At 43.6% G+C, this 15,630-nt stretch overlaps 1 protein-coding gene across 1 annotated transcript in view; it reads right to left on the minus strand.

Annotated features, from left to right (window-relative positions):
* nonC (serine/threonine-protein kinase Smg1) overlaps positions 1-15,630 on the minus strand; it is a 1,312,439-nt gene that overhangs the window by 1,282,804 nt on the left and 14,005 nt on the right. Inside the window, exon 2 of the mRNA XM_080284159.1 lies at positions 7,039-7,145. Within this exon, the coding sequence (XP_080140285.1) occupies positions 7,039-7,145 (107 nt within the window). The remainder of the gene's footprint in view (positions 1-7,038; positions 7,146-15,630) is intronic.

The raw sequence follows: 15,630 nt of genomic DNA on the forward strand, positions 1-15,630 counted from the left end.
ACAGTTGAGAGACAGGGTAGTGGTGAAGTGGGTGCAGACCTGACGTCTCGCCCATTGGCCCCACAGGACACATCATGTCTAGGGCCTGTACATACATATTATGTTCCGTAGGTTAAGGAGGAAGTTCGAGAGAGAACTCCGCAGAGGCGACTCGAGGCTATGGAAGACCCGAGTTTGCACAAGGATTCTCAGCTCCCCGATTTTAATATAAGTACTGTAGGTTAAGGGGGATAATGGCGACCTCGAATGTACGTCGTAGCACTGACTGCTAGGCAAAGAGAGTAATTGTAACATAATAAAATTTTTGTCTCATTGACATTTTTGATGCTCCACCTCAATTGATTTTGCAGGTACAGCAATGGGCGTAGCAGTTTTGCTGGGCGGGCCAGCTGATCGTCTGCCGTACGCTGCCGCCTCTTCTCCTCTGCCTTCGTCATCGCCAGATTATTAATATTTACTGTGTCATTTTACAAGTAGGTACAGTTACACCACAACTGTTACACCTACAACATGTATTACATACATCACGCTGCACAACAATTAGTTGTCAGTGTTAATGTAGTGACTTTTCGCTCAGTTTGACCTGAGTACAGGATTTTCACCATCGTCACGGAGTTTTTTCCCTCAAGCTTGCTTCTATTAACGTAAATACGAGTTTTTTTTCGCTCACTGGCGACTGCGACTTTCTCCTGTAGCAGGATAGCACACACACCACAGTGTGAATCTTGTGTGACTGAGCTAGGATTTATATGTATGCATATTGAAATCTTTTTTCTGAAGGAAAAAAGATTTGATTTTGATGGGACGTAATGTCACGAGTCGGCTAGTGACATTGGCTTTTGTGGGAAACCGCGAACTCAAGTGGAATCCCAGTTTATCGTTCAGTTAACCGCTCATTCGGACGGAAGCTCTGTCAAATCAATTTTTCATTGTCATACGTGATTGTCTTTGTGAGACACATTAGTGCTTCTGCTGAGCGATTTGTTTTGGGCGCGTTTCACTCACCTGACCGTTAAAAAATGCGGCCTAGCTCTCCCCTTTGTTTTCCCACAAGTTACTTAGTCAAGTGTCTGTTGTGACGGAGAGAGGTACTGTGTTCCAGAAGTGAGAGAGAGAGAGGTCAGCAGCACCCAGACTCCACTAGACTACAGTTCTCCAATGCTCCCACCCTTCTTTGGGTGATACACCACATTCATTGACTATGGTCCTTTCACACCAAGAAGTCCGTTCAGGGTGTGGCAGAAGTTGGGATTTCCCCGAGTGCGACGTTGCCAATTTGACCACCAATTATCGGATTATCGCTGTCTCCCTACCTACAGTACCTACCCCCATCCCACCTGTTTCCCTCTCTCTCTCTCTCTCTATGTATATATATATATATATATATATATATATATATATATATATATGTGTGTGTGTGTATATTGTATATATTTATTATTTATTTTCAACTTTTTTCCACACTACCTATGAAGTAAAAGTCTAGACACGTTTTATTTTTAAGAGGTTTCCCCTGTAGGCCTAATCCTCTCTCTGACCCTGGGTCCCTCGCCGACCTCGGCGTGGCAACATGGGAAAAAAGCACTGCCACGTGTCATAGAATTCATTCAAATCGTTGTTATAATTCTAAAAAGTGATACTGAATGTACTATATAGCTTCCTTTACTATATACAGAATATAAAAAATAATTTCAAATTGCACATAGATAGGAAATAAGAGAGAGAGAGAGGCATGTACTATGGTTGATTTGGCAGCATTGCTAGAGGTGATTCACCAGGTGGGCCCCACCCTGAACGGACTTCTTGCGGTGAAAGGACCGTAGTATTTCCTTTTTGTATTTTCCTACGTTTAAGAGCTTAGTTAAGGTGTTTTTCTTAGGCATAAGAATTTAGCTCGAGTGAGTGAGTGAGTACGATCTCTTTATTTGAATTCATTTGAAGTGTAACATTAAATTTATTTTTGTAATAAATAAATTTAACAGTTCTTTTTCTTGGGCTTAATGTAATGTAAACTCTTGTTTCATTTCTCCACAATTAAGCTTATTTTCCATATAGCTCCTAGCTTGCACAAACGTTTTGCTATTCATAACTGGTACTTAGGCCAGTCTTGTATTAAGCTTAAAATCCGTTGTGCCTCCTAGAAGTTAAGCACCAGCAAGAACCTGATACTATTATTAGTATTAGTTATTTATTGTCAGGGGTGAAGTAACTTTCTCCAGAGGCTAACAGTACTAATAAACAGCAATTGAGTAGTCTCTGTTGTGTACTGTTGAGAAAGTTTATAAATTCTCATTCTGAGAGAGTCCGGCGAAGCGGACCGGTAATCATTGCTTGATTTAGTAAGACAATCATTGTCCCTGCTCGTCAATATTACAGAACACATTTAAATAATATTAGCATTTATTTAAAAACCCCATGACACGCAAGCTTATGTCAAACGGAGACTCAACGGCTGTCAACATGCTCGGTTGGGGGTCCCATGGTGAAGGCAGGAAACAAGGTGGTGGTGGTGGTGAGAATGGGCTGGTACTCGTGGGGGTCGCAGGCTTGAAGAAAGAGTCAATCCTGATCTGACGATAGGACCAATGATTCTGCCGGAGGATGACAGCGGCCTGGACACCCCACAGCTCCATCGCCAGGCTGAGCAGCACCAACTCCCTGTCACAGTGTGGGTGCTTGGCATACTCCAGCATCCCCTCCAGGTAATAACGGAGGAGACTCAGACGAGGGAGTGAAGGTGCTGCAGAGGACTGCAAGTCAGGGTCATTATCCTCATCCTTGCTGGTCTCGCTGTCCTCTTCCATGCCCACATAGGCAGCAGCAGCGATCTCCTCATCAGACCTGGTTTACTAACCAGGATCACCGCTGTTTTAGTGCAGCCAATCCTTCATGTCGTTAACGTTCACCTGTTCTCCTACTGTTCAAGGGGGAGGCGGTGGCTGAATCGGTAGAGAGGGGGCTTGCAGTCCTGATGGACCCAGGTTCGAATCCTGGCTGGGGCAGGGAACAGTTTAAGGATTTGAATTTCCTAAAAAAAAGCAGACTTTCCTGATCTACCAGATGACCCGCCGACATGTCGTAAAAGTACCCCCGCTAATACCAATACACCGGTCCTGTATGAGACAGCCCTAGCATGTATTCAATATGGACGGTGGGTGTTAGCGCCGAAGTGGTGACATGTGGAGGTGTAGGAGGACTACTGGGCCTTGGGTTGGCAACTGCCCCCAAGAAATAGGCCCTGAGCCTTTGCCCAGAGTCGGACACATAAAAAAAAAAAAAAAAAAAAAAAAAAAAAGTTGTGGAAATCATCCACATCAAACTCCTCAAATTTGTGCTCAGCTTCGATTCCCTGGAGAAGACAAGACCAACAGCATTTGAGGGTATTCATGGAGACTTCCTTCCACGTGTTTGCCCAGCTGAACAGTGAAGACCTCAGATCGTAATGCTGAAGATTCTGCAAGGTATGTTCCCCATGTGTGTTCTCAGCCTCATCCTCGGCCTCCAGCACCACCATAACCTTGTTCAGGGACCTCTGGTGGTACCGTCTCTTCACAGCCACGGTAACACCTTGGTCCATTGGTTGAATCAGAGCAGTCGTATTAGGTGACACAAACATGCACCTAATCCGCTCGTCATAAGCAATCAAATTCCTCTCAGATGGATGCGTGGGGGCATTGTCCAGAAGCAGCAGTGCCTTCACCTGGTCGTGAGCAATACCAAGGACCTCTGTCTGATAATGGTTAACCTCCTTGATGAAGTATCCATGGAACTAATCTCTGAAGATCTTAGCAGTAAACCAGGCCTTCACAGAATGGTACCACCCAACAGGCAGGCTATCCATCAACCCACGGAGACAATGTGGCTGTTTTGCACACCCAAGAACAATGGGCTTGAGGTGGTGTGTCCCGTCAACACTGGCACAGCACAAAACAGAGACATGTTGTTAGGACAACTTCTGACCAGGCACAGTCTTCTCCTTTCCCTCAGCTAGGGTGTTGGTGAGCAAGGAGCGGTAGAATAGACCAGTCTTGTCAGCGTTATAGACCTGACCAAGGGCAAGGCCCTTGTCCTTGATCAGGCGCTGCACTTTCTGGCGAAACAGGTCTACTTCTTCCGCTGCCACATCCAAAACCTCTCCGAATGCCTTATGGCCAGGAAGTCCATGATGAAGCTTGAAGAGAAAGAGCCATCCCTCAGACGCCTTGAAGCCCTGCACGTCATGCAGGGGTGCAAACTTCTCGGCAGCAGCCTTCACCTCGGTCCCATGCACTAGCACACTGGCACCATGTTGCTGGCAAAACCACAAGAGAGTCAACCAGTCGATAATAGTGTGCTGGGCCTGGGCCATTACCCTTCTGTCACCCCTATGTGTGCTTTTCCCGAAGTCCTGTCCCAACTGCATAAGCTTGTTGCATGACTTCTAGATATCAAACAATGTTGAACGTGCTAGATCATATTCGCAAAGTATGCATCCTGTGGTCAAGCCCATGTCAACCTTGCCCAATATCTCACATCAGTCTTCCAGAGTCAGAACCTTCCTCTTCTGCTTCTCAGGTGGCAGTGGGGCCATCACCATACACACAAGAGTACACCTGAGGAAGGGCACAACCTGAATAAGGTAGGGGACCAACACAAAAGCAACCGCATTCACAGCCATTCTTGCAAGCAAGCTACTCAGGTGAAACAAAGGTGGGAACTAAGGTGCAGGCTTGTTGGCCAGCAAGCAGAACAGCGCTACCATACTGCACCCCACGGTTGCGTCCGAGCACACACGAAACAAAACGCGGAAAACTAAGATCTGCACATTAGGTTCACTTCCATTTGCCCAGGCAAGGGTTAGGATGTGACGATAATGGCGGATAGCCAGTACATCACCGTCTCAGGAAGTGTATGACTAATGCAGCCTGCCAGGCAGTTCTGACCAACTGGTAGGGAAGCAGAACAGGTGCATGTGGTGGCGGGTTTCACACTAATCCCTGAGGCCAGGGGACTCCCACCATTTGGTGATGGGACAGATGGGTGCTTTTACTTGACATTTACTCATGGCTTGTGGTGTGTGTTAGACAGCACCGGGAACCCTCAGCCAGGAACGATGCTTGCCCTATCGTTTCAAAACCTACCATAGGATTTTTTCGAAAATATGATCAATGTGTTTCCCAGGCAAAATTACATATGTGATCATATCCTAACCTAAACTAACCTAATCAAACCTAACCTATCCCATTAGGGTTGTTTGGCTGAGGTGGCTGGGTGTGGCATTGAAACAAATACCCATACCTAATGAAAGTGTACTGTACAGTACATACACACATACTGTACTATCATATGCTTTTATGCAGAGATTACTGTACTGACATTGTAATCATATCGTGGGCAAGACTCTCTCTCTCTCTCTCTTTGTGTGTGTGTGTGTGTGTGTGTGTGTGTGTGTGTGTCCGCCGGTGACTGGGCAACACTGGAAGTTCGGTAGAGGGCGGACAGCCGCTGTCACCGAACATGTACTCGTGGGTTGTGGTCTGTGTTCGACAGTGGTGCCAATTGGGAAAGACTTAGCCCGGTGACTGGGCGACACTGGACATTCAGTACAGAGGCAGACAGCCGCTGTCACTGAACAAATATGTACTCGTGGCTTGTCTGTGTTCAATGGTGGTGGTAGTTGGGAAAGACTTAGCTCAGTCCCCAGGCAACACTGGACGCTCAGTAGAGAGGCAGACGGCTGTTGTTACCAAACATATATTCGCGGCTTGTGGTCTGTGTTCGATGGTGGTGCCAATTGTGAAAGACTTAGCCTCGTGGATGCACAACATTGGACATTCGGTGGAGATGCATACAGATTTTTGACACTGCTTGAGGGTTACAGTCGTATTACTCGGGCGCTGGAGGTTCGTTGGGAGTGATTGGACGAGCACACGACTTTGACCATTCAGTACGGGGGTGGACAGACATTTTAGCTCTGGTTGTGGGTTACGGACTACTTCCCGTTCACAGCTCAAGCCCAGCAGCCATGATAGTGAATGTCTGAACATGGCGGGTGGCCAGCGAAAATTCTCGGGGACTTTTGCGTCCAGGTGATAGCACATAAATTCAGATAACAGTTTAATAGAGCAAAGGTCCGGCGTCTGGATAATGAACACGTCCGGATAATGCACATCTGCATAAATAAGGGATTATTGTAAAATTAATTTTTACACTGCAGGCAGCTGGTGAAATAGCATCAGCAAATATAACTATGCGCTGAATTGGGTTCAGCATCTTTGGAGGATGACTTACCTACCTACAGGTAGGTGAAAAACTATTTGTGAACATAAAGTAATGAAAATATTTGCTGAAAGAAGAAAAAGTATAGAGTGAGTGGTGACAATGTAGTGATAGACACAAAAAAGTGTGTGTGTGTGTGTGTGTGTGTGTGTGTGTGTACAATTGGCTTTGGAAATATCACAAAGCCTTTACACTTATGCCTAGCTTGAAGAGTGAGGTCAAAGTCAAAGCATGTCTTGGAGGCCAAGGTCAGCCTTCAGCCCCATGCCTGGTACTTGTGCTGGTTGTTGGTAATGAGTGTGACAGTGGATTTGGCTAAAAAAAACTATCAGTCTGTTGTCCTCAACCTTGCCTGAAATGTGTTGAGGTACTGTAATCTTGCTGTAATGTGCAGACTGTTTGTGATGTGTAAGGTTGATACAGTGATATCACAGTGATATCATCATCATCTGAGACAGTGTTTATGAATGGTTGGGGTGTAAGAATGTCATCCATGTACAGGTTAAAAATTGTGGGCGAAAGAACAGAGTCCTGTGGAACAATGTTAGGAAATATCATGTTCATAATGACTTGCCTTCAAGCGTAATATATGCTTATCTTCTAAATAAGTAATTGGCATGCCTGCATCTGGTGTTATGCAAAAATAAAAATGCCTTGGTTGTATCACAAAATCGGTATTAGTCTCATTCCTTAGAGTACATCCAACAAGGGAACAGCAGATGAAAAATTACAGATTAAGCATTTACTACTCAACAGCTTTTGCTGATAAGAATAGTTTACCTGCAGCTGCTGAACCTGAGCAAGGTAGCGCTCAGAGTCATCTTCACGAGAAAGTCTACGTAACTGCAGGGATATTCTTGAGTCTTCACTAAAACCTCTGTTAACACCTGAAAAAAAAGAGAGAAAGAAAAAAAGGTTGATATAAGCAGACGTCTTTGGCAAACAGATGAAGGCACAGGCACTGTGGATGGTAGCAAACAGTGATCAGTCATGCATCTGCCCTTCCACATTTTTAATTTTAAAAGCCTGCATGAGTGTTTTTGCTACCCTCTTTAACAAAGTGGTGTCAGATATTATTAAGGAAAGAAACTAAAGTTTATAAGAGACATCAATGAAGATCAAAGTGCTACGGAATGTATGTGGATTATTTGTGCAGGAAAGAATAAGACATCATTATCGACTAATCCTGTGTTGCCCCATGAGGAGTGTAAGGGATTGGCAAGTTGGTCCTGACATTTAAGATGAGTGACCAACCTCACTCATCCCTGAGTGGCATTATAAGAACAATAAACTCAAATCAATCCTTGGATATAACCCTGCACAGGCTCAATCCAATTGGAGTGCCTTAATTGCCCACTCGCCACTAAACCAACAGACACCATAATCTGGTTATATGGTTACCACCCAGCATAGAAAATGGTTTCCTGTTGTACAGGAAACCATCTGGCTTCTCACTCAGTGTAGCGTCACCCGCAGATGGAATAAAAAGGAAAGAATGAAAGAAAGAAAAACAGAGGAGGAGGGAAGGAAGGAAAGAAGGAAGGAAGGAAGAGAAGAAAGGGGAGTCACCCGAGTGCAGCACTACATCAAGTGAGTGTGTGATGCCCGATCCCTTTTATTGGATGTTGTTGTTTGAGGCCGACTTACAGCGAGCACCACAATTGTATCCCTAGGGTTCATTCGACCCTTATCCTGATATTGTCGGACTAACTGTGGAATTGGTTGGGATCCGAGATTATTCAAAATTAATTTAATTCTCTCTATCAAATATCGCACACAAGGAAAATTGGCTGTTCTGAATAATTACTAATAGGAAAGAAATTTGGTAGCTTGATCGTGAGCAGCGTAACAATAAGAGAATTTTTAGGTAGCGTAACAATAACAACCCTGGGTAGCGTGACAATGCAATAACAGAACTTTATACTTCCAAAACCGATTCAGCACAGGGGTCGAGAACAATTCCCACCAAGGCACGAGGGTTATGAGAAGAAGTTATACAGGATTTGAGAGATATAAGAGAGGAATGACAGTGAAACTCAGTAAACTCTTCAAAATGCTGAATTTACTAATATCATTCCTTTCTTTAAATCACATTACATTATACAATACTATTCAATTTACTAATAAATGACAACTTTAACTGATTTTTCTCTAAGAAATGAAACTTTACTTTTTGACAGAACTCTAGATTTTTTAATCATTTAACATTTTATTTATTCACAGTACACAGAATTTTCTCCACAACGAATTTTATACAGGTACATATACATAGGGCTTTCTCCGAGCACATCAGGCGAGGGAGTGTGCCTTGGGGACTTAGGGTGCTCTCCGAGCTCACCTGGCGCGGGATTCTCTAGGCCATGCCCAGAAGAAACGTTACACCCGACTCCATTGATACACTATATACCAAAAGAAAAATCACGACTATTCTCCTTTCACAAGATAAATTCACTAAACAATTACATAATCAAAAGAACAAATCACTGTGCTTTGTGTAAATGGTGAGTGCACAATGTAAATCCTAACAAACTTTGCTAGGGCAGTTACAATATGGCGGTTAGAGGGAGTTTTTGAGGTGGCGTTTTCACAGCATCTGTACGTGGCACGGAGATAAAACTGACAGTGAGTCTCACTACAACGTAGGTCACAACGGCACACATAATATCACTGAACTTTCACAACGCCAGTACGAACAAGGGGGAAGGGAAGAAAACAGATCAATGAAACTCACCTGTACGCGGCACAGAGACAAAACTGAGAGTGAGCCAGGAGCTGGCTAACACCCCCTCTGCCACTCTTAAGCAACTTGGATGACATGTAGGGTACTTTTGCTTTACCCCATATGAGGGTCACAATTCTAAACTTCTGATTCTGAATGGATGCAGATATTAATTTTCTTTACTCTCAATCTGACAGGGAAAATTTAGTTATTCTAATTATCCCACACAAAGAGTCGTAAGCTGAATCAACAGCGGTCGCTAGGATCCTCTCGGCGGAGGAATACATTACCCAACTATTACGTTATGTCCTCGGGTACTAGCTAACTAAAATTTTTAACGGCTTTCCCCCTCTATACGATATTATTTCTTCTATAAGCATGTTAATCAACAACATTATGACTTTACTATGATTGCATCAGATCTGATTTAATAGAAAATGAGTACAGACGATACGCCACTCAAATACCCCACGTATGCCTCCAGCAAAGCTTCACCTACAACATGTACAAATATTCTTAAGGACTAGCACAGCATAAATGAGATTTATGATCTTACACCTACAGAAATAATAATAAAAAGAACATGTATTAACTACTAGGTACAAGCATGTTTCTATACCTTAAGCCTAGAATAGATAAGGGTAAACACTTACAAATGTATAGCTTACGTACCAAAGCCTTAATTTACATGACTCTCATGTTTTGGCTCTTGTGGCATTACAAGTGGATGGTGAGTGTCCCCTCTAGACTTAAAAGGCATAAATAATACTGAAAGATGGAGTAGGGAGGAATACTGATCAAATATATGGCTTAATGAAGAGAATGTATATAGTGTAACTACAGTTGTTTTATGTTGTGGTCCCTAAATCACTTGGGAGTGAAACTGATTTTACTGAAATTAAACTACAGTACTTCAGCCCTGTATCCACAGATCTTTGTTTACATTAATACATAAATGCCCTTGTTTTACAACAGGGCTGCACGGAAAAATACACAGTATAAATATTTACTGAATATTGAGTCACTTACAATATGGGTTTAATGGGGATATATCTGAATGGTCACACACCCAACAAAGTCTAAGAACAAGTTTCCAACTCAACTAAAGTGGTTATTATTTCGCTTCATTACACTTCACTTGCTTCTTACCACCAAACGTAAGGCTAAAAACAAGTTTCCAACTCAAATAAGCTGGTAGTTATTTCACTTCACTTGCTGCTTGAACTCCAACACCACACTACTGTTCCATCACTGACACCAACGCACCCAACAGTGACAAGTGGAATGGCCATCTTTGAATGAACAAATGATTGTAAGCTTGCACAAGGGTAATAATAAACTGTACCAGTAGGAGAAAATAGCAACAGCAATCATATATCAAACACTGAGGCTTTATATGGGATCATAATCATTGTCTATATCTATTGCCAGATGACTTAACCCCTAAAACGCGGCTGGGTACAGTCGATCCCCCCCGAGTGGCGGGGTTGTATCGTGGTCTGAGTACCTGTAGGAAAATATTCGCCAAAAATCAGAGATTAAGCCTAGAACATTATACTTGGTATGGCAGATAGTACTTACATTCACCTTTCTCCAGAGACAGGTGTTGAGCCTTCGTGGACTACCCAAGGACTTGTGGAGACTTGCAAAGTTGGGTAACCAAATCTTCACTTTCACACCTCCAGCAACCCGGTTTCCCCTCTACCACAGCCTCATTCTGTCACAGTAAACTTTATACTACAACGTAAAGGTAGTTAGGAATCCGTATTTGTACAATAAGCACCGAAAATAAGGCTAAAATCAACGGAGCGTACGGCCGACATGCACTGTGGCGGGGGTCTTCCCGTCACTCAACAAACATTTCCATTTTCACAGCTAAAAACATGTATACTACATTATTTTCAATCATATTACTTCCCAAAAGATCACCACGGCGCGCTTTTTATTCTGCCTTACGTCCGCCACTTTATTCTCGTTCCTGTCGGCCGCTTGCACTGACTGGGAAGAGCTAGAACTCGCCATAATCTCACTTTGAAAGCCTGCAGTAAACTGACGCTAAACAGAGGCAAACCGTGAGAAAAAAAGCTAGTGTTACAACTGGGGAAACAAGCGTTTCCTAGTAGCATAAACTGCTTGTGAGAGGAGATCGCAGATTTACAGTTCTGAGCGCTCAGAGCGCTGCCATGTATCACAGCCAGGCTGGCCGGGCCGTGGTGGGGGGGGGACGGGGGGAAAACGCGATATTTGGCAACAACTGAGGTCAGTAGTACAAAGGTAAAGTATGCTAGTTGTAGCTAGAGGGTGGTGGTACTGATAGACAATACCAGCTGGAGCCTGCTTGCCCGCGGTTATTCAAAATTTACTAAAATCGCAAACGCGACAACCCGCCGTCCTGTCCTTTTGGCCGAGCGTCGCAAACGCGACGATCCGCGTTTTAGGGGTTAATCCCATAAGGGGTGGCCACAAACAAATCGCCTCCATGTCGCCCTATCCCCCACCATTTCACTGCCCTGCTCCCAGCTCACACCTCCCTCTCTCATATACCTCTCCATTACATCCCTCCATCTCATCCTTGGCCTCCCCCTCCCTCTCACCCCCTCCACCTCACTCATATACATTCTCGTCAGTCTCTCACTCTCCATCCTCTCCACATGGCCAAACCACCTCTGTGTGTTCCTCCTAACGCTCCCTATCACATCCACATCACAACGCTCCTTCACTTCCTCATTTGTCAGTCTGTCTCTCCACATGACTCTATATGCTCCTCTCAAATAACCCATTTCCACTGCGCTCACTCTTGACTTCTGTCCCTCCTACAAGGTCCATGCTTCACTTCCATATGTTAGAGTTGGTATCACAATGCTGTAATGTAGTAACTTTTTCACTTCCATGCTCACTTCTCTGTTTCTTATCATTGCTTTCAAAGAACCAGGAACCCTTGTTCTTTGTTGTACCCTTTCAAGCACTTCATCCTCTAAACTTCCATCCTTACTCATCACACTACCCAAGTACTTCAGTGCACTCACATTTTCCATTTCCTCCTCATCCAGCTTCACTGTACATTCACTGACTTCTCTCGAAGACCATAACTTCACTCTTCCCTACATTCACCTTTAGATTCTGTGTCTTACACAGTCTCCCAAACTCATCCACCAAGCCTTGGAGCTCCCCTTCGTCTGCACTTAATAACACAGTATCATCTGCAAACAACAGCACAAAGAGTTGCCAAACACTGCCCACTCTCATTAGGGCTGCTCCAACATCCACTGCCCCACCTTGTATCTCTTTTATAACCCCATCCATATACAGAGTGAACAACCATGGAGACATGACACATTCCTGTTTCAATCTAACCTTCAAATAGAATAATAAACTCAGTTCACTCTCCACACGCACTGCATTCTTAGCACCTTCATACATACTCATCACGGCATTCAACAACTTCCCATCTACTCCATATATTCTCAATACTTTCCAAAATCCTTGTCCATCCACCCTGTCATATGCTTTCTCCAAATCCATGAAGGCTGCATACACCATCTTTCCTTTCTCTAGAAATTTTTCCACCAAAGATTTAAGAATGCATATCTGATCTACGCAACCTCTTTCCTTCCTAAAACCTCTCTGTTCTTTTCCAACTAATTCCTCTGTTATTTCCTTAACTCTGTCAATAAGTATCCTACCATATACTTTTCCTATTACACTAAGAAAACAAATGCCCCTATGATTACCACATACTTCTTTTTCTCCTTTTCTTTTGTACAGGGGAATAATTATACTTGACTTCCAGTCCTCCGTGACTCTAACTTTCTCCCAGGCCAATCTGCGCACCTTCCTCATCCATTCTAATATTCTCTCTCCCCCATGCTTCAGCATTTCAGCACATACTCCATCAACTCCTGTGGCTTTCCCCATTTTAACTTTCTTCATTGCTTCCACAACTTCCATCCTACTGATTTCTTCCTCTCTTCTCACATCCCTGTCTTTCAGCCTTCCCCAGCCACTTACACTCGGATTACTTTCATTCTCTATGTTTAACAATTCTTTAAAGTGTTCTCTTCATCTGCTCACTTTTTCTCACTTTTCCACTAGTAATCTACCATTTTTATCTTTCACTCCCCAACTAACTTCTTTGCCACCCTGTCTAACTCTCTTTACCTCTTTCCAGAAAATTTTCTTACATTCCCTCCACTTTACACTCAAATTCCTTCCATATTCCTCATCCACTCTCTTCTTTCTCTTACTAATCATTTCACCTCTCTCTTCCTCTCTACATATAACTCTCTCTTCCCTCTCTCAACTTCTTCCATCCCCCTGTTTCTCATCCACTCACTATATGCTTTCTTCTTCTGTGTCACAGCCTCTCTCACCTCTTCATTCCACCACGCTGTTCCCTGCACCCCTTTCGTCTTCTCTTCAACCCACACACCACCTCACATGCTATACAGATTTCTTCTGTGAATATCTTGCACACATCTTACACGTCCCCCATATGCTCTAATCCGCATTTACCCAACTGCTCCTCCACTTCCCTCTTATATTCTGCCTTTTTTCCATCCTCTCGCAACCCTTCCACCTTCCTTGTATGAACTACTTCCTCCTGTCCTTCCTTTCTTCTATTTCTCCATTTCCTTTGGACCTTGATGGTGGTGGTCAGAAAGTCCACTCCCCGAACCTCTATATACTCTCACATCCGTTACACACCTTCTCATCCTTTCATCCACACTCACATAATCAATCATTGCCTTCTGTTCATTCAGTTCACCGCCCACCCTTCTGATCATTCACCACATATACCTATGGATCATTTTGTGCCTGAAGAGGGTATTGGCTGTCACCAACCCCCTCCTGGCATAAATGTCCACTAAAGCACTGCCATTCTCATCCATCACTGCACGTACACCCCACTCACCAACTACTCCATCCACCGTCACATTCCCTACTTTTCCGTTCATATCTCCAATCAAAAACACTCTCTCAATCCTTTCAAACTTTTCCATGCAAGTTTCCACATTTGTTCAGAACTCTTCTCTCACTTTGCTTGCACCACTTTTGTTCAGAACTCTTCTCTCACTTTGCCTGCACCACTTTTGTTCAGAACTTTTCTCTCACTTTGCTTGCACCACTTTTGTTCAGAACTCTTCTCTCACTTTGCTTGAACGATCTTGCGTTAATGCATACACACACACAATCGCCCACATTTATTGTCAGACTTTCAATCCTACCCACACAATCCTTGAGCCAACTGATCCATACTCCCTTATGTTCTCCTTCCATCTGTTACTCACAACAATACACACTCCTTCTCTTGCCCTCTCATTCTCACCTATTCCATGCATAACCCCATCCATACTCCTGTTTTTTCACACTCTCACCTCTCCATTTAGTTTCAGTTAATCCACACCCATCCACTTTCACACCCTCAAGCACTGGGACAATCTCTCTTTCTTTCACCTCATCATTTGTACCCCTTACTTTCCAAGTAGCTGTCTGTACCATGTCCTTTGTTCGGTCCTTAGTCGTGTCCCTTTGGTCAGTCCTGGTCGGGGGCTTCTTGTTTGCATTTTTAGGTACCGTATTTCATGGGGTGGAAGACGATCGTTTTTGTCTCAAAATCACCATCAAATATCCCCATGCGTCCTTGAGGTGAGACTAAGACCTTGACTCCATTTAGAAGAATCACTTATACAGAGGATCATCTCACTGTTTGGCAGTCAAGTATTTTTTTTTAGTATAAACACCTCTGATTTATTGTAAAAAGTTACATTCACTTGTGTATATACTCAGAGTTTATTATTACAAACACCCAGGCTCAAGAAAAAATTTAGGGTTTGTTTACAACTGGCCATGTGATGGTCTGGGGGTTTAGTGGCAAAGCAGTTTACCAATTTAGCATCTAGCATACACCCCACTTTAGCAGGCTAACATGATCACTGGTGAACTCCCAGTTAACCTTCTGAAATGCAGTCATGATCACTTTGCTTGCCATCCACTAAGTAACTAGTGAGGGAATCATACTGGAGATGATGGCTAGCATGACATTTGAGTCATTGTAACAGACGTCTCATATCGAAATTCAATAACCCTTGTTTGGCTGGCTTCTCTTACTGAAATTTTGTTTCACTCGAGACAAGAATATCAATCAATCAATTGCCAGATGCCATAATCCCATAAGGAGTGGCCACTGACTTTGAGTTATTTGTTTTACGGGGAGGGACACTAACCCTCCACCAACCCACTTGCTGACACGTAGGGAGCACGTATGGTTTGGTTATATGGTTACCACCCAGCGTTGTAAATGGTTTCTTGGCTTACAGGAAACCATTTGGCTTGTCACTCAATGTAAAGCCACCTGTAAAGGAAAGAAAAGCAATAAGAAGAGACAGGAAAGATGGGAGAAATAAGAAGAGAGGAGGACAGCCACAGAAAAAAAATAATAAATAAATAAAGGCTGAGGAAGAAGTAGGCAGCACTACATCAAGTGAGTGGATGATGGTCGCCACCACCTACCACTAGACATAACAGAAGGAAACAGTTTTATATTACAGTTACTGAAAAACGCGAAAAACAACTGCAACATAAAATAGTACTGTCTGAAATTACAGCTTTTTAGCAGTTTAGCACGTAGCATTCCCCCACCTCTCAGAACATGA

The sequence above is a fragment of the Coenobita brevimanus genome, chromosome 100 (assembly GCF_032717465.1).
Source record: "Coenobita brevimanus isolate Jiangsu-jjx chromosome 100, ASM3271746v2, whole genome shotgun sequence".
Taxonomy (NCBI): Eukaryota; Metazoa; Arthropoda; class Malacostraca; order Decapoda; family Coenobitidae; genus Coenobita; species Coenobita brevimanus.